Source organism: Rhinolophus sinicus, chromosome 5, assembly GCF_057876585.1.
Source record: "Rhinolophus sinicus isolate RSI-liver-muscle chromosome 5, RSI-T2T, whole genome shotgun sequence".
Taxonomy (NCBI): Eukaryota; Metazoa; Chordata; class Mammalia; order Chiroptera; family Rhinolophidae; genus Rhinolophus; species Rhinolophus sinicus.
In genome coordinates this window covers 107,977,496-108,003,477 of record NC_142505.1, presented here as the reverse complement: position 1 = coordinate 108,003,477, position 25,982 = coordinate 107,977,496, and the positions used below count along the sequence as shown (strand labels likewise).

The 25,982-nt window shown below is 42.4% G+C and overlaps 2 protein-coding genes across 9 annotated transcripts in view; one reads left to right on the top strand and one right to left on the bottom strand.

Moving 5' to 3' along the window:
* Window positions 1-491: 491 nt before the first annotated feature.
* CCZ1 (CCZ1 vacuolar protein trafficking and biogenesis associated) lies at window positions 492-22,521 on the bottom strand. 2 transcript variants are annotated; one of them, XM_074313935.2, is made up of 16 exons: window positions 22,315-22,521; window positions 21,221-21,318; window positions 21,034-21,127; window positions 20,681-20,758; window positions 20,241-20,288; window positions 19,604-19,687; window positions 18,575-18,623; window positions 18,295-18,499; window positions 13,558-13,639; window positions 11,665-11,726; window positions 11,282-11,393; window positions 5,837-5,870; window positions 5,074-5,191; window positions 2,407-2,565; window positions 1,987-2,114; window positions 492-837 (listed from the first exon to the last, which is right to left on the bottom strand). In XM_074313935.2, the coding sequence occupies exons 1-16, from the start codon at window positions 22,414-22,416 to the stop codon at window positions 782-784; spliced, it is 1,509 nt and encodes a 502-aa protein (XP_074170036.1). In that variant the 5' UTR covers window positions 22,417-22,521; the 3' UTR covers window positions 492-781. The 2 variants fall into 2 exon arrangements, with proteins under 2 accessions (XP_074170036.1, XP_074170037.1); XM_074313936.2 differs by lacking the exon at window positions 18,575-18,623 and having other exon boundaries at window positions 18,295-18,470.
* The window catches only part of LOC109437321 (uncharacterized), a 52,380-nt gene continuing 48,906 nt past the window's right edge, over window positions 22,509-25,982 (top strand). For 5 of the 7 annotated variants that reach the window (XR_016021391.1, XR_016021392.1, XR_016021390.1 and 2 more), the window contains exon 1: window positions 22,519-22,621. The gene's annotated coding sequence lies outside the window, so the exon portion shown is untranslated. Of the gene's footprint in view, window positions 22,632-25,982 lie in introns of all 7 variants that reach the window. The other 2 variants (XR_002136228.3, XM_088798781.1) reach the window with 2 other exon arrangements.

Sequence of the window (25,982 nt, the reverse complement as noted above, 5' to 3'; positions counted from 1 at the left end):
TCCCTACCTCAGCAGCTCACGCAGGCCAAGGGAAGGGGAACTGTGGTGCCCGTGAGGGTCCGGCCGGTACCAGTGCTTTCAGACCATGCCTGCCTAGTTTGCACCCAAACTCTGCTGTCCAGACCTAACTAAAAGTTAGGTGAACTTACATAAAGTTCAGCCAGGCCCCGCCTCAGCTGTGAACCCACATGGGAGTTCTACACAACAAACTGAGAACACTTTATGTTTAGACCACACTGGGCGCTTCCATGAAGTTCTTGTGTTATCACATGTGGTCTAAACATGTTAGTGCTCAAGAGAAAAACCGAGTCTAGCAATTAATTCATTTGTGCAAATGCCTTAGCTCACCACTTCAGGTCTAGTGACCAAGAAAGGGACCCCAATTCTGAGAAGCTCTAGCTGCTAGAATACCCTGAGGACGAGCCACGGACCGACTGGTCAGTGTGTTCTACAAACAGGCAATAGGACAGAGACTCAATGCAAAACCAGAATTTTAAAAACTTTAACAATTTATTAGTCTGATTTTCCAGTAAAATATTCACATAATGTCAAAAGAATGGAATGATAGAGATGTAACTGACTACCTTGAATTAATTCCACATAAATATTTAAAATCTAAAAACTTCAGAGGATCAGAAGACTGAGTAGAAATTTGATTCTTCAAAGCAAGTATTGCTTTACTATTGTCATTAATCCAGTCAATAATATGACCAATAATCTGCAGTGGGAAACGAGACGCTTGCTGAGCTGTTTGAAAAGATGTTTCGGTGAGCCGCTGGCGTCAGTCCAAGAAGAAGATGTTATTGAACTGCGTTGCACAAAGTTTCTTTACCTCTTCTGCAAAAAGAACAGAAAACAGTGAGTACGGGATAGCGGTTTTCACGTAAAGGTTGCATGATACATAGCAGTACCTTAAATCCTTCTGGAATAAAGTTGGGAATAAATACATGTCTGCGTTAATTGTGACCTTCAATCCCAGAAGCCTAGGTAAGAAATGGTAATAAATGGAGAGAAAGAAAAAGCCTACCATGACCACGAGACTTCCTACTACGACACAGACAAACCCTGCTTCAGCGGGTCTGCGGAATCCCAAAGCCAGCCCCCGAGTTAGTTGCCTAAGGCACCTCCGGGCTACAGGGTGAGGAGCCCAGCTTCTAAAATCGCGAGAAATCTGATGCTGCCAAACAAACGCTGGCTGCAACCTTGACCTGCAGATCAGTGCGCCATACAGCCATCGTTATCTTGACCCACTTCCCACTGTAACGAGGCATGTCTTTCCTGATGTTTGACGCACACAACTACTAGTAACAGAAGTGTTAACAAAGAGAAGAATTTAATGTGCCCTAGAAGATCCATGCAGAGAAGACACCTCATCACTAACGTTTTGTACAGGCGGTACTTGGGGTGCATCCCCCCAACTGTCCACTCCTTGCAGAGCAGCAAAGGAGCCTATTGCCCTGAAGGTGACATCACCCTTTCCTCCAGGCAACACATGGTAGATCAATCAAAACAGCTGTTCAGGCCACACGGTGCAGAGGCCCAGAGCAACCGCGTTGGCTGGAAGGCGAAGGAAACTTCTACATCTTACTTGCCTGTGCACAGACAGACATGGCTATAAACGGCTATATGAACCCAGCCACTCTGCATCAAAATGTGTATTCTTATTCCAGGAAATACAAATAGCCTTTTTATACACGGTGTATAAACTACCGGGACTTCTTTCCCTTTAGCATTGTAAAAACTAATTTTCTTTTATCCAAGTTTCCTGTGATACAGGAAAGTTTTTCACATACTTTTCGAGGAACTAAGCTAGAGACAGACATAGAATGTATCAAATGATGGTTTCCTTTAAGCAACAGAGACATCTGCTTAAAATCTCAGCAGTCATGACGTTCTATTTAGTATGTTTCTTAGTACACTGAAAAGACCATAGTTTTTAAATATCAGTAGCATTAAAATTCTGCTCAAATACCAAATCCTATTTACCATTTACTTCAATCAGGTTTGCATTTTTTTGATTCAAAATAACATACAGCTCCCGCTGGTCAGACTTTTTCCCAACAACCCAATAGTCACTCAGCGCTTTCACGATGATTTCTTCATCTTCGTCCACTCTGTAAGATAAGAGTTTCAAAATGCAATAGTTTATTATAAAAACAGCCAGATCGTGAAACACAATCTAAAACAAAAACAGGACACTTCCATCATTTAAAAAGTGCAGGGAGTCATGTGCGAGTGACCAGTGACTTCTGGGCTTAATGATCTGTTTGGAAGTGGCCCCCAGAAGGGCGGTCAAGTGTGAGCTCTCCTAAGGCGCTCTGGGTCACTTGGTTTGGAAGATGAGTTCTTAATGTCTCTTCTCTTATGACAAAAGGGACACTTAATTTGAGAGGTGGCAAGAATTACCTTGTAAAATCACTGTTGATGTCACCCAGAATCTTCATTAAATCTGGATGAACTGACGTAAGTGACACGCTGGGTGTTTTCCTCATGTGAATTGTACTTTTCTCTGCTAAGTTCATATGGTTGAAGTAGATAAACTTAAACTGGGGTTCTTTTTCAGACCTGTGAAAACGTCATTAAAATGGTAACATTCTAAAAGAACAGTTATCGAAACTATATAACGACATTGTTAAAACTTTAAATCCGTGAGGCGAAACTATATAACGACATTGTTAAAACTTTAAATCCGTGAGGCGAAACTATATAACGACATTGTTAAAACTTTAAATCCGTGAGGCGAAACTATATAACGACATTGTTAAAACTAAATCCGTGAGGCGAAGCCTAATCAAGAATCTCAGTTAAAAGTAACACGCTCCTCATTCATCAGTAACTTACGTGATATCTGTGAGGTGCTCAATATGATGGAATTTTCCAGAGAGCTAAAAGGAATTTTTTTAAAAACCAAAAATATTTTAACCATTTTGTGATAATTTTCTCAATAAAAGTATAATGTTTCATAAATGGCAATCACTAAATTTTTTTTAAAAAAAGCAAACTAAATCAGTACAGGCCATTTATTGTCTAGTGGCAGGGTCAGCAAACTCTGGCCTGGGGGCCACACCTGGCCGTTTGTCTAAATTAAGTTTTCCTGGAACTGCCACAGGCATATGTTTATGTACTGTCTATGGCTGCTTTCACACTTAAACGATAGTTGAGTAGTTGCAACACACACAGTCCACAAAGTCTAAAATCCTCATTATTTAGTCCTTTGCGGAAGTCTGCCGACCTGTGTTAGGAGAGTAACATCGCCCTGAACCGACAGCACTAGGAAACAAATGCGTTCCATGTATTTAATCTGCCACAGAACTGAAGCTAACTACTGGAAGTGACAAAGTACTTCGTCATCCTAAATGGACATCATTCTAAACCGTAGTAGCCTTTTCTCCCCAAGTGAAATGAACATTTTAATTGGGATACACTTGTGATTTTTAAATGACTGGGCCTCCCAGGTCATGGTCTGCAACTCCTCAGGGAACCACGCAGACAGCTGCACCACGGGCTCCCAGGGCCTCCCCCCGTCACCTCTCACTGTGCCCTTACAGAAGTCCCAGTATGGGGTCCGGGTGACAGCCTGAGCGGCCCTGCCAGTGCGGGGCGCAGAGCCGTCTCTGCTTCCTTCAGGGCTAGCAGTCATGTTCTGGAGGGCTCAGGATACCGGAAATCGACCTCCAGATAAGGGGGTAACTACTGTAATACTTTATATCTAGGCAAAGACAGAATGTGGATGATTCCTAGAGCACAGACAGATGCGTGCGAAGACACATACAGCAAAATCTTAACTGTAGGATCTAAGTAGGGGGTATATGTGTGTGCACGGTACAACTTTTTCAACCTTCCTGTGTCTGAAAATGTTCATAATAAAATATTGGAGAGAAAAGTGCTTTCTAATGATCGGATAATTACTACCCAAGGCTCACTCCTTTCTTCTGCATGATCCCAAGGAGAGTTCATCTTATTTGTGAAACAAGGTGCTGGACAGCAAGTTTACCTCTGGGTATTTGTTGACGTGTTACCTGAAATTCATCACATCTACTGAAAGCACAGACAGAACGGTTAACGTCCGGTAATGTCCCGGGGCCAGGGACGTAGGTAACCACACTTTACCTCTCTCTACTCACAACGTGCATGACCCAAAACAGATTCAAATCACTTATGCACCCTTCAAGAGTGAAAATCAGGCAGTTTCATGGTAAAAATAAATAAATGAATAAAAAGGTTAAGCAGCTGTGAAGATGTAAGTTGGTCAGGCACTGTCGTTGGTAGTATCTTTTCTAAAACTAAGAAAGCTGTCAGCAGGAATCACCACACACAGAACCTCATGTTCGTTCCCCGGGACCTGGCTATAGGCTGCTGCTCGTACAAGACCACACACTAACATAACGAGTCACCAAACACAAGCACACATATAAATTCACAGTGTTTTAGTAACTGCTCAATCACAGGGGAAGTCCACATGAAGAGGGCTTTCATTTCTCAATAAAAGATGTACTGTCCATCTACAGACTTATCTTTACAGTAATTCCACTTTACTTGTGAAGAGAATAGAGAGGTTAGAGACTTTTCAGTGTTCTTAGAACCAAGATGAGTTTAACTTTGAGTCTCCTGATGCTTGGCCCTGAGCCTTTCTAGCTGCCAGACTTGGTACCAACGCCCTAATGGCTTCCAGTACAGCCACTTTCACACAAGGCAAAGTGCTTTCAGTCTTTTTGCAAAGCAAAGTGTGCTAGTTACAACCACCAGGGTGAATGCCACAGTCTGGGCTGGTCAAGTAGGATGTAAGATGGCACTTCACAAGGCCAGTTCACAGGCATAGGTAGCCCACACGTTCACCACCATCGGGACAGCGAAGGACTGCATTCAGAGGAGACGCAGCACCAACTATCAATGTGGGGCAGAAAACACAGGAGCAGCTCCCCAGGAAGCTTTTCAGACACGAGTGAACAGCACACTGCTGCTGTGGTTTCAGAGAAAACACTAATGCAATACTGCCCGTATTCTTAGGCAAAAACCACCCTTAGTCCAAAACCAGGTAGATGCTTGAAAGTAAACAGGAAGCAAAGTACAAACCCAGATGCTCTCTTGTTGATGTTAAATTGCTCACAAATGTCAGATGCCAGTACCGTGAGCTGCGGCCCCACAATGCTGTCCAGTCTTCGGCAAAAGTCCAACGTAGGCTGTACAGAGGCTAAAAGGAATTAAAAAAAATACCAGTTAGTGTTATAATACTTTGTGTTAAAGAGTCAATATTCACTTTACTGCCTTAAGCACAATGTTACCATCTTTACTGAATTAACAATTTAAACTTTTACTGCATCTGGGAGATGAAACAATGATATGATCAGATCTCTCTACCCACACGTCCCCCAAACAGAATAGAAACAGAAGAATCAAAATTAGCTACATTTAAGATGAAAACAACATCAAAGACCCACCTCACTGTGAATGGTGATTTCAGCATGCCCTGTGGGGTGGTAAATTGGTTGCCACCCCAAGTAGGCCTACGATGGTCAAATATTTATTTTAACAAACACCACACAGGTGCTGTTTGGCACCCCATTTAATCCTCAAATCCCCCTTTTAGACAGGGACCACTGTTACCATTCCATAGTCAGGGGGGCACAGAAAGGTGCCCAGATCCTACTGGTGACAAGTGGGAAAACTAGCACTTGAAAAAGACCAGAAATAGCTAGTTAAGATGGCAGAGGCTCCAGACGGGGCACAGCGCTGAATACAGCCTCTGTGTTGCTAGGAAAACACACTGATCATTTAGGAATAAACGAAGCAAACTGTGAAGAGCAACGGCTGAAAGCAGACACAGGTGTGTACCTACCATCAATCATGAAGCACACGGCTGCACTCATGGCCTGCAAGGAGGAAACAAACCACAGGTGACAACATGGTACTGAAAAGGATCCTTAAGGACAGATGCAGTGACCTTGCTTGACTCTTGATTTGAACAAATCAACTTTATAAAGAGATTTTTTAGTCAACTGGAGAACCGTGTACTGGATGTTAGACGATATTCAGGCCTGAGAAGAGCATGGTAGCTATGTTAAAACAGATGTCCTTATTAGAGATGCAAACTGAAGTATTTAGAAGTGAAATGACATGATGATTGAAAATGCTCTGGCAAAAAAACAAAACAAAACACGGAGAGGAGCTAGATGAGATTAGCATATTGTTAATTAATTAGGCTGTATGATGCGTACCTGGGGATTCATTATTCCAGTCTATTTTTGTGTATGTTTGACAATTTCCATTAACACAAAAACCCCCCAGCAAATTAATGTCACCTTGTCTCACTGTTTATTACGGCAAATATTGCAATTATGACATTAGCAAGTACTGGCAACTTACAGCAACCAAGACCATAAAAAAAAATAACCCAAAATGTTTAAATTTACTAAAGCAATGTATAGTGTTAAAAATAAAAGTCAAACAGAACATGTAACTTTATAATAAGAAAAGCAAGATTCCCTTCTCTGAGGCCTGTTCCCATAGGCCACCACTTTGACCATTTAGAGAATGTGGGTACCACTGTCACCTTCAGACAGTGTACTGACTTCCTAGTCAGGTCTATACCGACGTGACCCCTCAGCTGCCCTCCTCCTCCTCCCTGTGGTTTACAGCCACTCTAGTTCCTCCACTGGTCACCTTACAGCCCCAAATGGCTCATTTCTCATGCCCCAGTCACAGGTACAAGCTCCGGTTCCTAACTTTTAAATGAGGACATTTACGTTCCCACCTGTCCCTGCCTCTCACCACTTCCACCTCTCAACCTCTATGGGATATAACTATTTTTACACGGTCACAGTTAATTTGTAACTATTTTGTAACTAAATCAAAATTGTTTGCCTATAAACAGGTTGCAAAATGGGTTCCTTACAGGAGTTCCATCCAATGTATGTGTTTCTTTATGTGTAATTTTGACTTAGATACCCACTAGTTTTCAAGCAAATTTCCAGCCTCTCCTGAGATACCAAGACATCTGGGACCAGTGGCTGTGCATTCCGAGGCACTCCCTAGCGGATCTGGGTAGCAGCTGGTGTCCTTGGGACGTGTGCAACTCTGAGTACCACACTTAGCACCACTCCATATGGGAGTCCCATCCAACGTCCTTCCCTTATGTCTGCTCTCTGTTGGGTTCCCATAGGTGTTTGTGTTGTTTTTTAAAAATGTGCCTTTTAAGTCTCTATTTAAAAACTTGAATTTCAAATATATAAAGAAGTACACAGAATGGTACAATGAACTCCATGGACCATCACTTTCCCAATAACTGTCAACTCATGGATAGTCCTGCCACATCCACCTTCCTTATTCCCACAATCCCAGAAGCCCTATCATTTAATCTGTACACAGTTCAGCAGGAATCTGTAAAAGGCAAGGACTTGTAGAAGCACTTCCAGAATGGCGGCACGAGAAGCTCCACAGGCTCTCTCCAGTGAAAAACCATAATTGGAAAAAATTATAAAAAGCAATCCTTTCCAGAGGGAAATGCAGGAATGCTTATTCAAGAAAATCTACTAAACCTTAGTATTTATAGCTTTACAGCTGTAAACACATATATTAAAAAGAAGGAAAATCTCACATCAATAACCTAACCTTCCATCTTGAGACCTTGGAAAAGTTAAGAGCAAATTAAACCTAAAGCAAGCAGGAGGTAGGATATAACAAAGATTAGAGCAGAAATAAGTGAAGTAGAGAATAGAAAAATAACAGAAAAAATGAAACCAAAAGTTCGTTTTCTAAGATCAGCAAAATTGAAAAAACTTTAGCTAAAGCAATTAGACCAAAAGAAGACTCAAATTACTAAAATGAGGAATGACAGAAGAGACATCACTACTGACTTTATAGGGAAAAAAAGATTTGAAGGCTATATACTGCTTTAAAAAATTATATACCAACAAATTGAATAACTTAAGCAAAATGGACAAATTCCTAGTAAAACGCAAACTATGAAAACAACCCAAGAAACAGAAAATCAGAAAAGACCTGTAATAAGTAAAGAGATTAATTTATAATTTAAAAACTTCCAACAAAGAAAAAAGCCCAGATGTAGGTGACTTCACTGTGACCAAACACTTAAAGAAGAATTAACACCAGTCCTTTGCAAAGTCTTCCAAAAAATGGAAGAGATGGGAACACTTCCCAACTCACTCTGAGGCCAGCATAACCCTGCTACCAAAACCAAAGCCTCGGAAAAAAAAGACCACAAGCCACTACCCCTCAGGGCCTCCTGAGGGCTGAAGACTAAGGTCAGCGACGCCTCAGGTCAGCTGTGTCTGCGGACCAACCCCTGAGAAAACTCTGGACCTCGAGGCTCAGGTGAGCAGCCATGATGGCAACAGTCCCCACATGCTGGGAGCAACAGGCTGCGCTGTCTGCACAACCCCAGTAAGAGGACAACTGGAAGCTTGCACCTGGTGACCCCAGTCCTGCCCTTGTGCCTCTTCCCTGGGCTGGCTTTAATCTCTGCTTGTTCGCTGTAATAAACAGTAACTGTGAATATAACAGCTTCTGTGAGTCCCGTGAGTCCTTCTAGTGAACGAATGAACCTGAAGGTGGTCTGGGCACGCCTTGAACTAGCAGCTGGTGTCAGGAGTGAGCGTGGTCTTGGGGACTCCTGAATTTTGCAGCTAGAAACCCTGACTTAAATATATTAAGTGGGTGAATTATGTGGTATGGTATGTGAATTATATGGCATGTGAATTAATAGCTCAATAAAGCTGTTTAAAAAAGATAACTCTTTAACATAACCACAATTCCATTATCACATCTGAAATTACATCCATTGGTTGACTTTAAAAATGGAAACCCAATGAACACAGTGTACCAGGCCCCTATTTCCTTCATTAAGGGTTCAAAGTCATTACCCCTCAATTATTCAAAGGAGAAAGATTTTAGCTTAATATAAAAGTGGACTTTTTTCCCCTCCCCCAATTACTGCTTTACATTATGCCTCATTTCAGTTTGGTTCATTTTCAGATTACATCTTTTGTCTACTTTCCTGGAATTCTCTCTTCGCCATTCTTTATCATGCCTAACATTTAATCACACCTGTTAATCATACTTCCCTTTGAATGAACCCTCTTTTTATCCTGGAGCCCCTGCTCCCAGAACAGAGTTCTCCTCCCTGTTCCTCATGGCAGAACCGGAGGTGGTAAGTTCGTGAGCAGGGCTTCAGAGCTGTACCATCTCTAGCCTTTCTTTCCTGTTCTCCTGGGTAGGAGCCACCGTATTTTGAATTCCAGCATGTTCTCTTTCTTGGTTTCCTCACTTACTCTACTTGGGTACAGCCTCTTGCAGCAGCCTTAAGAAAGGATGCATGGGCTAACCTTTCTGAGACTTTCCATGTTTAATGTCTTTCTACTTCACCTGTGACTGATAATTTTGCTTGGCAAAAAATTCTACCCTGAAAATTACTTCCTTTCAGAACTTTGAAAGTCTTCCTTCCATTGTCACCTAACATCTAGTGCTGGGAAGGAAACTGCTAATGCCAGTTTGATTTACAGCTGACCTTATTGTCCTTCTGGAAGCTTTCTGGGTCTTTGTTTCCAAAATTGCCCATTGTGTGGATAGGAGTGGATCTATTTTCTTCACTGTGCTAGACATTCCCTGGGCATTTTCAATCTGGAAATGTGCTCCTCTTCACCGGCACATGTTCTCCAAACGCCATTTACTAATTTCCTCTCCTCCACTTCTGTGACTCAGATGCTGAAACTCCTGAACCGACCCTCTCTTTCATCTGTCCTCCCATATTTTTATCTCCTGTCATTTTAGCTTATATTCTAGGGCAGGGTAACTTATCTTTCACCCTTCTGATAAATTTCTTGTCAAGAATTATGTCTCCAGGGGGAGGGGTTGAGGGGTTACTGCTTACCAGGCACAGGATTTCTGTTCGGGCTGCAACGTTTTGGAACTGGTGGTGATGGGTGCACGTTGTGGACGTACTAAATGTCACTGAATTGTACACATCAAGTGGTTAAAATGGCAAATCTTATGCGATATGTTATCTTGCCACAATAAAAAATACTTCTTAAAGGTGATATTTTCAATTAATCTAAGTTTAATATAACCTTGACTCTTTCATGTCATCCTGTTTTAGAGATACAACTTCTCTAATCTCTGCTAATTTTTAAACGTTCTCTTCTGTTCCCAGAATCATTTTTGTTTCTCTCAGAACCTATAGTTGTTTTTGCAACCACACTTAAGAACGACAGAACTGAAAGCTGACTGGGCGGAAGCGCCACTCGGGTGAAGGTCCAGGGTTGCAGTGTTCACACAGCAATGCCAGGAGTAGGACCTTGTTCTCAGGTGCGACACCCACAAGGGCCACTCTAGGTCCCTCCAGGTTTACTTCTTGAAAAAGACTCAGTTTTCAGCCCAGGACAGGCGCTGCATGTCTGTGCACCAGGATGGGGAGAGGGCGGCTGAGTGGTTTATGTCCAACACTTCACTTAGTCCCCTCTCTCCTTCCTGCTCTTGACCCCCCAGGTGAATGCCTCAAAGCCAAAGTTTCTCTAGGCTTCCATGGGGGAGCCGGGGGGTGGGGGGCGCACCCGCCTCCATGCTCCTTCCCCACTCATATTCCAGGCTGGAGCTTCCTCCACTCTCTGCCAGGCATCACCCTTCCATCTCCTTCCTATCTACCAGGAAGATACACAATCCCCTCATCCTCCAACGTTCATCTCCTTCCTGTGTTCTTACTGCATTGTTTCTAAGCCTTCGCGAAGGAAAACTAATTGTACCCTTAGCAGGAACACAACACAAACACATCCTCAGACTTCTTTCTTGAACCAAAAACTGCTCTTAAAACAAAAACAAACCCACCTTACAGACAGACAGACAGACAGACACACACACACACACACACACACACACGAAACCAAGGCTATCCTTACAGAGTGAGCAAGTCCACAGCTTTAAAATCAGATCAAACGCAGCACTCACTGAAGTGTGGGCAGGACAGCAGGGGGCATCTAAGGGGCAACCCTGACCCTTGGTGGCGTTCGCCTTGCCAGCATGCAGGACGTCACAGACTGAGACAGTTACTCTTTCACTAATAACAAAACTGTTTACTAGGAGTTGAAAATAAACTTCACTATTTCAGAACAGCACCCATTTTGAGTTTTACAATAATTATGACTGCCAACATCTATTCCGAGAAACACTCCAGAGGCTTGCATACGTACTTGTGTATGTACACCCGCAAGGAAGATTTATGTTATTTATGTTAGTATCAATCAGTAACACTGGAGAGAAAAACAGTCGTTACCTTATAAACTATTAAATGGAGTGCCTCGTAAGTGTCATCTGTATTTACAAAGATTTTGGGGAATCTGCATTTTGCTTCTGGATCATTGAGGTTCAAGGGTCCAGTCAGAAATCTGAAAAGCAAGCACAGACATGACTCAATTCAATTAGGTAAACTATAAACAGGAATATATCAACGGAGTCCATGCCTGCTTAATATACAGCTGCCTGGGGAGCTAGACACTACTTGGAAAACACCAAGTTAGATCATGAAAAAGTAATAGTTTTAATTCACTACAAACAACAGAAGTTCCTCTGTTATCAATAAAGTAGCACGAAGGTAGTTCAGCGTTCATGAAAAGATAAGAAAATCCAATACTGTATATCAAAGAACAGAAGTCCTACCTTCCATAGTGTTGAAGGTTTCCTGGCATTTCCGCCCTTATGGGAGAATCCCTTCCTGCCAACTGTAAACAAAGTTAATGTTGAGAAATGCCTTATTACATTGTCTCTTTTCAAAGCTTTGAAAAACAGCATTCATATCCACTAATTGGCTCCATGCCATTTTTCTGCATCAAAGTCGCATTTTCCTCCCCGCCAAAAAAAACAAGGGGCATCACAGAGGTACATAGAAAACTCTAAGAACTATCATAACTTCACTGTACCCTACATTCCATATACTGATTAAATTCCTTTATTAGCAATAACTGAAATTTCCCATGTGGTTAACACATGCGAAGCAATGACATAAATTGCTCCACTTCATCTCGTATCGCTGTGGGGAATACTCTTCCTATTTTCTACTTGTGGAAACTCAAGTTCATGGAAGTTCACCCACGCACACAGCTCCTAAGTAGCAGGGCCAGGCATCAAAACCAGGCCCATCTGAGATCAAAGTCCTGGCCTTCAGCCATTCCTCAGAGATTTACATTTGTAGCACACTCCTAGTTCCTTTTACTAAAGATGTACTATTTCTAGTATATGTGCTGCCGAAGCGAGCACAAGATGTACTATTTCAACATGCGTGGAAAATGAAAAAAAATCCAACAGTCATGTTAGCTAAAATTTGTTATTCTTCTAAAAGATTTTAATGTTCTTTTAGTCTACATAAAAGTTTAACATTTACCTGCAAATGAAAGATTGATAAACACAGTAAATCCGATAGTAAAAATGCACAGACAACTCTCACATAGGCAGTTTCTATTGAGAGAAGCCCTCAGGTGGCCATGTTTGTTCACAATGCCACGTTGAGACTGTAGCTTCCTAGTTTATAAGCCTGGCTCTCGGGCATATGATAAAGCACCAGAGACGTCTACTGTCGCAACAGCACTGTCACACAGGAAAGCCTCTTGGAGAAGTTAGCTTTCAAGGGTGCAGCTGTGAGCAGGGGCTTCAGCATCAGGCAGCCCCTGCGATCAAGTCCTGGCCCTGCCACTTACTGGCTGGGTGACTGGGTGAGTCAAGCGTGGGTGTTGTCTCTGTCAGGTGGAGATAAGGTACCCACTGTCAGGACTGTTGTCAGGAGACGCATGCTGGCTGGGCACTTCACAGCGTGTCTTGTAGTCGGTACATATTCCAGAACTTTAGCTACCATATCTAAACAACCTAGAAAGGAACTAAGTGCAGGACCAGGTCCTCCTCAAGACCTTGTTTTCAATTTCTTATCAATGATATGTTTCTTGTTGTTTGAAGTCATGGCTTTCAGAAAGGAGAGGGAAGGAGAGAGACCCAGGGAGGAGCACGCGGGCACCTGGGCTGAGATGGTTTCGTGGGCTGTGGATGCTTTTCACCCCAGCCTAACTCAAGCTACAGAAGGATACTTTCGGGAGAGCACTGCAGTGTCTACCGTTCTCTGCACAAAACAGGGAAATTAAGTACCAGAGTGGGAAAGCCAGGCAGGCAATATAACATCTCTTCAGATCCACCACTGTTTGTCAAAGACCCCTGGCATTTTCGGAGCCCCAGAACCCTACCCAATTCCGTTTTCCTCTCCTCAATGCACTGCTCCTCTTAAAACATACCTTTGCTGCTGCATTTGAACATAATACAGTGAAGAGCTGACATCCTGGTTTTCTGTTCTAAGGGATGACGACTACACAAATATCACTAAATATCACACTAGTGAAACAGAGACCAGGACAGCCCACCCATAACCACATTACTGCACCCTCCTCCTCACCCCCACCTGTGTGTGGGTCTATACACACATACACACATGCACATATGTCTGTCTGTCTATATCGACAGAGATACCCGTCCCCAATCTATAGAGAGAGAGCTATTAGCACCCACTCATACCTCGGGTTCGATGTGCCGAGGAAACAGGGATGTGGTGAGGTATTTGTATAAAATTCTCATGTCATCTTGTTCTAGTCCACTCCTGAAACATTAGAAAAGCACTGTTACAAGTTTGGAACCAGACTCCGTCTTCCCATTACACTGACCACGCTGAAGCTCATCTTTTTTCTTTTACATTCTATCAAGAAGCCCTTTCTTTGACTGAGAATCCCAAGAAGGAAGGAGCGAGGCTTGAGTCCGCACGAGAACCTGAGCCTGACCTGCTAAAGGCTACTAGTTAGTATGTCGTCACGCATTTCATGTGCCATTTAAAATAGAAAGTTACAACAGACTAGGTCCTCTGGTTGAATTCCATGCGGGACCTTCAGGGGGCATTAATAACCACAAGGCAGCATTTCGGGTCGAAGATTTCTCTTTGCTCTCTGGGTTACACGGTGACGCCACGTTCTTGCACTTGGCCTCCCGGAAAACACTGGGACACTGTAGGCCAGGAATCAGTCCTTCTCTGCCTTAGAAATGTGTGTGGATTTTAACAGTTTGGATTTCCATGCAGGAGAAAAGAAGGAAGAGAAAGAAATCAACTTCAGGCAAACCATCTAATCTGAAACGAGGCAAGAATGAGCAGCATGTGGGAAAACCCTGAGACCAGCAGGCATCGGACACGATCTGAAATCAGTTTTTAGGTAGGAACATAAACAGACAATGAGTCTGCATCTGGGCTTTTTTTCTGTTCAAGATAATTGAAAAAATCGTGTGAGGAAATCTAACTTGACATAAGTCAACCCTCTACACCCTACCCTGTTCCAGGACCTCTCTCCTCTTTTCCGTTAGGGAAAGTCTGGTCTGTCCTGGCAAATGAGCCCCACCCACCCCCGGGGCTCTTTCAGCTTCTCTTACCTCTTTGTCTTCCTCTACCACCTCTCTTCTTTTGAGGTTCAATTTTCATAATGTCTCGTCCCCAACTAAAACCAGAAGGGAGCCCCATGCCCTTAAGCACGTTTGTTCTGTTTCCTCCCCAGGAGAAAGAGAAATTCTGGGTCCAAAGGTAAGGCCACAAGAGAAGTGGTTGGGGACACATAGTGCTTGTCCTGTGACAACGCCAGCTCTGAAACTTGGCCAACTAGGCAGATGGAATTTCCACATCAAACACATGGAAAGGTCACCCCCTTTTTCCTTACACAGAAATAGTTGAGGTAAGGGGAAAGAGGAGAAAAACAGAAACAAAACAAGTTCTGGATGTTATTTTCCTTTTAAGACATAGAAAGCACCAGTGAGGGGGGGTTGGTAATGACAAGTAGAAAACAGTATATAAAGGGTGATGTGCTGGGCAATTGCTTCTAGGGCTGTGCTTCCAGTAACAGTAGCTACGGAACACTTGAAATGTGGCCAGTTGAAATGAGTGTAAAATACACACTGGATTTTTAAAGTTTAGCATACAAAGAATAGCTCATTAATTTTTTGTATTATTTACCTGTTGAAATAATACTTTAGAAATACTGGGCCAAAACATATAATTAATTTCACCAGTTTCTTTTTATTCTATCATGGCTAGTGGAATTTTTAAATTACATATGTGGCTTGCATTATATTCTATTGGACAGTGCAGAGAACACTGAGTAGAAAACACCCTATAAAAAGAAGTGGCAGACAACAGGGCTTAACTACTTACTATGTGCACAGGGCTTACAGCTTTGTTTTTATTATTGCACTTAAGATTTAATGCTAGGCATTAAATACTTTGGTGTTGGTTTTCTGGGTAGAAAATATAAAAGAAAAAAAATTAAGTTGCAGCCAGCTATTCGGCGCACAAAATACCAAGCAGGCAACTCCAACTTTGCCTATGGAGAGACCTGCCCAAGTTAGGCTCTCCATTAGCTCTGACCATAGCAACTCTCCCTCTGGTGTCTGCCTCCCTGATACCTGTTCCCCGCTCCTCTATAAAAATAAATGAAACAATATTCTATTCCGGTTATGCAAGATGTTACCTCTGGGGAAAAGTTCTTCCAACTGCATGGCAATCTTCAATGATCTCAAAATAAAGGTTAAAAAAAAATCAAACAAGAGTTCCTTCCTTAGCACAAATAGACAAACAAACAAATACATAAAGCCAACAAAACCCTGCACTGACAGGTCCAAGTGATTCAGAACCATCAATGGCTCCCATCAAACAGGGAATTGCCCCCTCGTGCTCAGAAATACAGATGGTCTCAAAGTCTCTCAAATACAGTTATTTAATAGGAATGATTTTTTTCTTTAAAACAAAAACAAAAAACACAGAACTTTTCTTACCCTTAAATCTGATTCATCTGTGAGCATAAGATGCTACTACTTTGTCAAAACAGATTTTTCTTCTTGTTTATACCTGTGTCCTGCGTTTACTTCAATGCTCAAAACACTTTCACTGCTTTGCTCTAAGACCTCTACACCTGCTCTGAGTGAAACAGGTGAACTCCAACTCTGCAAGCCACACACGGCTGTGGTCTGCAGTCTGCATCTCACTACGGCACGCCAACTCTGTTTCCAGTGGCGACACCAAGTTATTTAATTTGAAAACTTCTTTCAGGATCACTACCAAGAATAAGGTGGTGATCATTCAACGCACAAGCCTTCACTTAGGATGGTTTAGTCTAAAATACAGAGTATGTTCTTGTCATGTATTGAATATAAGCTAATCCAGCCAAGATAAAAGAGGATGGTTAACTTTGATTAAATATCTAAGGCATTTATTCATAAAAGCATTAACCCCTGAAAAGTAAGTCAATCCATTAAAAAGAAAATTCTCTCAAAAAACAAGCCAAAAACTCTGGACAAGAAAGTCAGCAGGATTCTCCTAACAGCAGTGGTGTCTAATCCTATCACGGCCATGGCAAAAACCAGGTCCACTCATCAAGGTGACACCGTGCAAAGAGAACTATTATTTTCTACCAGTCGTTTGCTTTGCGCTCCCCACCATCATTACGGCGTACATACCGTGTGCCAGGTTCTGGCCTCGTGCAGGGAGACAGATGGTTCTGCCCTCAATCAGGTAATTTCAAAACAGTATAGTAAGTAATAAGAATAAACCTATTCTGTTCATGAAGTGTACGATACTGTCTTGGTGTTGAAATACACCAGCTTTGTAACTGGTAATTGCTTCTCAAAATGTGCTATTTTTCTTGAAGCTCCTTCTTGTCACAACTGCCTGGGACCTACCTGTCCCTGGGGTGGGTCCACAGAGCAGTTGTGTGCAGACACCAGAGCTGGGGCACTGCTCAACTCCAGGGGACATCATTCACGAAGACAAAGATGCCAAAAGGATCGCCGGGAGCGGGGCAACAGGTACGAGGAGCCCAGGCTTCCAGAGCTCAAGCCTGCCAGTCATGCTGGCTCCAGGGTCTGGCAGCATGAGCTGGTCTCCGGGGGCCCTTCCTGCTCTAGGACTGTATCCTTTCTGTCTCAGAGTTCCCATCCCGCTCAGGGCTTATGTTGTACCAGGAGGTCGGAATCTGAGCCACCCTTCTCTGATGGGCACCAAGGCCATGGGCTGCTGTTGGATTCTGGCCCATCCCCTTTATCTCTCTATCACCACGGCTGGCTGCAACCTTCCCAGGTCCTCCCTGGAATTTCTCCCTACGGAGGGGCTGCTCTCTCCTCAGAACAGATACGGTATAACTATCCTTCAACCTTTCCCAGCAGCATTAAGAATTTCACTTTGCTGTCATAGCGTGACTATCATAGAAGACAACTAGAACAGGCTCAGTGAATATAACATAAAGTTGCCTGATAAACAATTTTTCAAGTGAAAAAGGAGGTGTGTTTTTATCTGGATTATTTTCATAGGCAAAAACTCATCCACTTGTTTAACAAATGTATTCAAATTTCTTTAGATGAGCCTGTTTTTCTTCCTACAATGAAGCTACAAAATTTTGGCATGGGAGAGGATGGGTTTCAAGGGTCCACTACCGCCTTTGCTACTAGCTGAACTCAGCATTCATGTTAAAACAAGCCACACCCCTAATTTATCGTAAACGCAAATCAAAACTTGACCAAGTCCGAGCACCCAGAGCAGTGCTGGAGGGCTTCCAGCCGGCCACTCCCTCCTGCGCCCCAGCTCATCTCAGGAAGGTCACTCAACCACCATCAACAGCCAGGATCCACACACCACACTCCAGGGCTGCGTCCTCTGTACAGTCTTACGCACATTCAGTGGCTTTTCCAGACTTTAGTCTTAGGTAGTTGACAGCATTTAGTAATGGTTTCTTTCTTCCTGAGTATCAACACTTTCAACAAGGAAATTAGGTTTTTGTTCCTACTACAGGATGCAAACAGAGTTTGATGACACGGGAATTTCCTGGCTTTATAGCACTTTTGACTTCCTGGATATTTTTTAAAACCTAGCTTCTTTAAAAGAAAACATGACAGTTATGCTTCCCACGTTTACTATACCATTTCTTTGAAGATGTTTTTGGAAAACACACCAAAATAAAAATAGGATTTCTAAACCTAACCTGATAAAACATTTTCTCCACCTTTCATGGCACAAGTTTTAAACTCCCCTGCTTGGTAATTTTAAACAGAATTACCCTAGTTTTGGTTTAAATGATCATTGCTTGATTCTGACAATATCGATGGATGCTTTCTACCTTGCCCCCCTGCCATTCGTTTCAGTTGGACAATCTGCTACCAGTCTAGTCACTGCTATTTTTATTATCCTGAAAGAGTTCTTCTTTTACATGCCAATCCTTAGGGTGTACCTACCAGATTAGTTGGTCGTTATAGAGAAAGGCAGTGTATTTGACTATACTCAGACTTTCCTCCATCCTATTAATAAAGGACTGGATTTTCAAATAAGTCATTTTATCCAATGGGAAGAAGCTGATTCCACCAAAAATGTCAAGTAGATCGCATGACTGCAAGTGCAACGTTTGCAAATACTGTAGGAAAACATAAGGCATAACACTTACTAATGATACATTGAATCTAGTACTGATAACTAAATATAATTAGTCTTAATTTATGGTACAATACAATTACATACTAGCAAACAGCACACTGACAAGACCAACAAGTAGGTGAGCCATTGGTACCTGGATTTGAAAATACAAAGTTTCAAATCAATGTAAAGTTTCAATTCAATTTCCAAATATAAAGTTCAAACATAGCTAGTTAACGTTTATTCAGTATTGTGTTTTATCTCTTTGTAGTAGTTCATTCCTTATATTAGTGCTCCTGAAATTAAGTTAACCTCGGTAGGGATCCACACGAGGGTATCACGGACAGATCGTGCCATCGTACACTAACATCATGGAAAGGGACATGTGGTCACTTGTACCAATGGGCAGTAGTAGAGTAAAAAAGACAAGAACAAGAATCAGGAGATAGTATGGGAGTGAATAATTATGGTCACTAAAGTGAAAAACAAACAAGAAAAGTAATTCATAAAAACAAAATAATTTAAGAACAGATTATCAAAGGTAGTTTAGAAAGTATTCCTTTAAGATAAACTGAATTTGACCAGAGGTTGGGTGAAATATGCAAAATCAATTTACAGTAAAAGAGAATGGCAACTTTTAGGGATATTCATTTATCATGGGAAAAATCACATTAATAAACTTGAATGTGATCAAGTCTGTGTCACAGCCAAAAACTTTTACTTTCAGTCTATATACGCCTGTTTAGTGAATAGAATCAATACACAAGAAGTGCTACTCAGCTAAATAGTATAAATTTTGCTAATTAACCAATCCACCACACAGTAAGTTCACTTTTTGAGTAATCCCACTCTGATAGATGCAGGTGGCATACAGATGAAGCCCAGAGATATTTCAAGATGCTTTAAGGAGCGGTGACCAAGTGGCAAGAGCCAACACACAGGGTTAGAAAAAGATTCAAGTGTACACGTCTAATGAGTCTTCACACTGGTCTTGTTTTGCCACAATATATCTTAGTCTCTTTGCCCCTTTCAAGTTCTGGCTTTTTTCGTATTTGAGAAACAAATTGTTTGTATACTTCTCTAAGGGGCTGTTTGAACACTACCAAGATTATAAATAAAATTCCAAATACTTACCCGATGGAAGAATTTCTCTAATCTTTCTTTTAGGAGCTTGACACCTCCATCTTCCATGGCTCTCAGAAATGTACCATTAAAAAGCTAACGGTGTAAAAAATTTTAAAAAGTCAACTTCCCATGCCCTTTTATTACCCAGTATAACAAGGTCTTCTTTTATTTTTAGATTAATGAATTCGACTAATTTAATTCCCCCAGTTCCTTTTAAATATAGAATATATTTCCATACATGAGAAAGCCTAAGTTATAAAATAAGGCACAAAAAATTCACACACTGTTAAGTGATGTAATTTTTATGAAATCACCTGTTTCTGGCATATTTTTAACCTCAACTCATACCTAAGTTTTACTTTACAGAAATAACATAGCCAGACTTTTTAAACAATACAAATTTCTACAGTATGCATTTTCCTCCAGAATGCGGAATGTACCAGGCTAGAGGGTAGGGAAGGGCTCAGTACTCAGTGAGTGGATGATGTATAAACCTCAACACTGTCTCAAAGGCCCCTTTATTTCCTCCCCTAAAACATACACAGTCGCCCTTGCAGGCATCTAAAGAATTAAGAATTATTTTTAAACAACCCCTGTACATAAGGGTGAGCAGCTAAATTCAACTCAGAAAGAATGTTATGCTTACCTTGTACATGCTGTAGCACTGTTGGAGCACTGAACTATAAACTTTGTCCTACAAACAACACACAGACAGCACAAAAGTCAATTCAAAAGAAAACAATTCTATCACACAATGACTCTTGACAAAGTAATATGCTTTTAAACTTGGTCCCACAATAGCTGTGTGCTGAAAGCAGAGGTGTTTAAATTCAATTATAAACCAGTTAACCTAATTTTAGGAGGGCTTTATACATAGATGATTAGTAGAAGCATTAACGAGATAGGGTACATACACATTTTTATGAGATTGTGCTAATGTAAACAACAGACATAAAACTTTACTATGTGAACCATGAGAAATTTCTGCAAAAGCAACACAGCTTAAATTTGACCAAGCAAGTCGCTCAACATACTCAGTAATAATTTTTTTTCCTAAAAACTAGAAATGAAAAAATGACAGATTACCAACAACTCCTCCTCTTGGTATTCAACAACTGATTTTCCATCTTTACTTTGCTTTTCAATGCTAGGATTCCGAACAACCTACAGAATTGGATAAACTGAAATTATACAATGAATCAATTATGTTTTTAATTTCCCCTAAATTAAAAAATCTGAATATGACACAACGCCAAAAACACTTTTTAAAACAACCCCAAGAACAAATACACTGAATAGAAATTTGATTTTAAAATTGCAACCAACATTATTGTAATTTTACTTTGACACAATAGCCAGAAGACTTTCCTAAATTCCTAACATTAAGGGCCTACCATAACTTCACAAATTAAAAAAAAATGTACTATGTATGTAAATACCATGACCATCCAGAAATTTTCTTCTGGTTCATTGAAGAACTGTCTATTCTTCTGTGTATGTAAAGATTTTGCAGGTTTTGATGGACTAAAGGTCCTAAAAAGGTCAAAAGAATATGTTGGGGACAGCTCTCCAGTATAAGTTGTAAGTATTCACTGCACTTTGCAAAAGCACACTTAAAGGCGTTACCTTGTAAACTGTACAATAGCTTCACACAATCCGACATTTCTAATTTTTTCATTCTTCTCTACTTCATTTGGATAATAAAACAAAATTTTGTTTTCCTCCTAAAGTATGAAGAAACAGAATCACATTAATATAAACATTTTTTCACCTTAGCTGCTAAAAACTTTTAATGTCAACTTCTCAGGTCATACGTACTAAAAGCCAAACAAAAGGAAACCACCAAAAACCCCATTTTAGAAAAACAAGAATTATCTCCTCACTGTATAAATAACGCCCATCAGCCTGAAAGACAACTGTGATACTCAGTTAAGTCACATGTTACCTGAAGTAGCACTAGACAATTACTCCATCTTTGGAGCTCTTGCCTCATGCCAATTTGTGATAAATACTCCAACACGTGTAAGAAATAAACGTGTGTGCGTGCACGTGCATAGACTTACACCTCCCTGCAAGTTAAACCTAGCAGGTTCGCTGTCATTTGGACCGACAGCCTTTAAAAGAACTGTGATTTTTCTGGCAATAAAACCTAGCTCCGGATATCCTTTGAGGAAGTCACCGTCCCCACCTAAAAAATAACCCCCAAACTCCTGGAATTTATTTATTAATTCGGAAAAAAAGCTTCCTGAGTCCTCCAAGCCTGCATTATTTTTAGGGAGATCGTCCACCGCTCTTGTTCCACGTTTCCAGGGGACTTTGGGGACTTCCAGTAACAAAGACATAAGCTCAATTTTAATCAGCCGGAAACGATGCGAAGAGAAAACAGAGTCAACCCTTGTGGAGTGATTAACCTGATGAACCTTCATTCAATACACAGGCATTGATCCGGGACCTGAACAGACGCAGCCTGAGCTTTCTGGCCCCAGCCGTATCACGGGGCCGGGCACACACCTGGCACTTAGCAGCCGCTGCAAAATGACGCCGGAGGAGGACACAGTGACAGGTGCTGCCCGGCGCCGGGCCGGCCAGGGCCGCCTGCGGGACGCGCCCTGCAGCTCCCGGGGCCCGACGCCGGCCGCTCGGCCGGCACCCCCAGCCCCCGCCCCCGGACCCCCTCTCGGCCGCCGGGTGACGCCCGCGCGCAGCCCCGCTCCGCGTACCTCTCCCTCGCGCGGCCCGAAGCGCGGGTTGTAGATGAAGAAGCTCAGCAGCGCCGGCGGGAACTGCTTCTCCTGGGCCGCCCCGGCTGCCGCTGCCGCCATCCCCGCCCGATCCCCACCCGGCCCCCACCCTGGGAGCCTCCTTCCGCCGGTCCCGAGACAGCCGCAGGCTGGAGACCGCACTTCCGCCTCGCCAGTGGTCCCCCGGAAGTGGTCGCCGTCAGCCCGGAAGAAGAAATGGCAGCCCCGCGTCCCTTTCTGGCGCACCCGTGTGGATTCGTTCCCGGGCAGGTGTATTTTATGAGAAGTAGGTGAAGGTGAAGTTTCTTTCTTGTTTGCGCCCGGGTTTCTGTCCTGGCTGACGGGGAGGGTTGCTTGTTTAAAGAAAAATGGATGGAGCGTAGTTTTTTATAGAAGGGAGCGTGAAGGTGCAAAGGAGGCGCTATGCGTCGAAAGAACCAAGTCTGGGGCAGACGTGTATTCAGCCTGCAGTTTGCCCGTTTTCATTGCCCACAGGGTTCTTCCGGGCTTTTAAGGTTTTGTTGTTGTAGTTGTTGTTGTTACCCAGTTTGAGAGACCTCAGGTGACTGCTGGGTCAAACCACACCGACGACTTTGCACCTTATCCCAGTTCCTCTGGCTCAGGGAAGAGCTGCAGAGCTGAAGGCGCCGCGCCGGGGAGGCAGTGTGTGTGTGTGTGTGTGTGTGTGTGTCCGTGTGTGTGTGCCCCAAGCGAGACCAGAGCATGGTTTTCTCCAGAGCCAGTCCCAGGCGTTGGCTCCCAGGGCATCACCCTTTCCAGCGTTTAACATTCACTTGCTTTTGAGTCCTATGAATCGTGACACAGTTGGGATGGATCATTACTGCTGGTAATTGGAGTTCAAGCCCTTGTAGCCGATTGCGTGGCCAAGCTCAAGCTGACCTTGGTTTAGGTTGTCTCATGTCAACCAGTGGTTGGTGCCAATTCAACCCCAACAGGAATCCCCAGTTTGGGGGACAGTGAAGGGGATTTTACTCAGTACAAACAGCTCAATGGAGATATAGCACAGCTGTAGAAAAGCAAGCTTGTGAGGCTATGTAGGTATAAGGAAGCCCAGTGTTGCAGTTTGGGTTGCAAGACAGGTCAGCTCAGCTCCACCTGGGACATCTCTGCTCAGGTCCACTCCTCTGGTCCAGTGAGGCAGCTGAGGTGATAGACCTCCAGACAGGAAACACAATCTTCAGTGGGTAAGGAAAGTGCATTCCCTGAGCCAGAGGGGAGCTGACTTATATAGGAAGAAGTCCCTGCCCCTGGTGCCTGATTGGTCTGTTCTCTTGCAAATAAGGACTCAAAGTCCTCAGTTTGATTGGTCCAAAAAGTCCTGTCCTGATTGGTCATAATGGAGGTGTCCTGATTGGTCAGTGAAGATGCTAATGGGGATATGGCTGTGCAGCTCTAAATGGATGTGGAAAGCCTCAGGTCTATTGGTTGAAATAGGATTCCAGGAACTCATTAATAAGGGTTGTCTCCGAGGCAGGTAGGCAGTTCAGTGCGGGCTTTTCCCCGAGAGTGGCTTGTGTGAGAGGCCCCCTTTTAGCAATGGATGTTAGGTTCTCTTTTTAAATTTGGTCCAATTAGCCACCAGGAGTCCTTCTTGGTAGATATTTTCTCTCTCAGGATCAACACTCCTCTGTCACAGATTGAGTTTAGAAACAGGACTGCTCATCCAACCTGGCAGAGTGGATCTTCACATTTAGGGAGGCAGTGTTGGAATTTGGACATGAGACAGACCAGGGTACTTATCCTAGCTCTGCCATTCAGTAGGTGTGAGACCGTGGAGTGATTACCTAGCCTTTCTCCACTATCTCTTATTTGTAAAATGATAATAGTAAATGCTCTCCTTGAAGAAATTTCTCTAAGAATTAAGTTGGACCATGAATTGGACATATAGTGGCCAGCACTTAATTATTATTCAGGAAATGATTACTATCATTTCTTGCTCTTGACTTTCCCAACATCTGCAAATCAACATGTGATACACCACATTAACAAAATGAAGGATAAAAATCGTATGATTATCTCAGAAGATGGAGAAAAAGCATCTGACAAAATTCAACATCCTTTCATGATAAAAACTCTCAACACACTGGGTGTAGAAGGAATATACATGAACATAACAAAGGCCATATATGCCAAGTCTGCAGCTAACATCATGTTCAATGATGAAAGGCTGAAAGCTTTTCCTCTGGGATCAGGAACAAGATAAGCCACTTTTAGCCACTTTTATTCAACATAGTACTGAAGTCATAGCCAAACAATTAGGCAAGAAAAAGAAATAAAAGGTGTTCAAGTCATAAAGGAAGAAGTAAAATTGTCTCTGTTTGCAGATAACGTGATCTTATATATAGAAAACCTTAAAGACTACACCAAAAACTTACAGCTAATAAATGAATTCAGTAAAGTTGCAGGATATAGTATCAATATACAAAAATCAGGTGTTTTTTTTGTTTGTTATTTTTTGCTTTTTTTTTTTAAGGAGGGCACAGCTCACAGTGGTCCAATGTGGGATCAAACCGGCAACCTTGGTGTTATTAGCACCATGCTCTAACCAACTGAGCTAACTGGCCACCTGCCTTCAGTTGTTTTCTTTACACTAACAATGAACTATAAGAAAGAGAAATTAAGAAAACAATCCTATTTATATTAGCATCAAAAAGATTAAAATACTTAGGAATAAATTTAACCAAGGAGGTGAGAGACCTGTGCACTGAAAACTATAAAACATTGATGAAAGAAATTGAAGAAGACACAAATAAGTGAAAAGATATTCTGTGTTCATGGGTTAAAGAATTTATATTATTAAGAAGTCATACTATCCAGAGTGATCTACAGATTCAGTGCAATCCTTATAAAAATTCCAATGGTAATTTTTATAGACACAGAAAAACAATCCTAAAATTCATATGGAACCACAAGATATCTCAAATAGCCCAAACAATCTTGACAAAGAAGAACAAAGCTAGAGTCATAACACTCCCTGAATTCTAACTATATTACAAACCTATAGTAATCAAAGTAATATGGTATTGTATAAAAACAGATACATAGTTCATTGGAACAGCATAGAAAGCCCAGAAATAAACCCATCTACATATGGTCAATTAATTTATGACAAAGGAGCCAAGAATATACAATGGGGGGCCGGCCCTGTGGCTCAGGCAATTGGAGCTCCATGCTCCTAACTCCAAAGGCTGCCGGTTCGATTCCCACATGGGCCAGTGGGCTCTCAACCACAAGGTTGCTGGTTCAACTCCTCGAGTCCGTCAAGGGATGGTGGGCTCCACCCCCTGCAACTAAGATTGAACACGGCACCTTGAGCTGAGCTGTCGCTGAGCTCCCGGATGGCTCAGTTGGTTGGAGTGTGTCCTCTCAACCACAAGGTTGCCGGTTCGACTCCCACAAGGGATGGTGGGCTGTGCCCCCTGCAACTAGAAACGGCAACTGGACCTGGAGCTGAGCTGCGCCCTCCACAACTAAGACTGAAAGGACAACAACTTGAAGCTGAACGGCACCCTCCACAACCAAGATTGAAAGGACAACAACTTGACTTGGAAAAAAGTCCTGGAAGTACACACTGTTCCCCAATAAAGTCCTGTTCCCCTTCCCCAATAAAATCTTAAAAAAAAAAA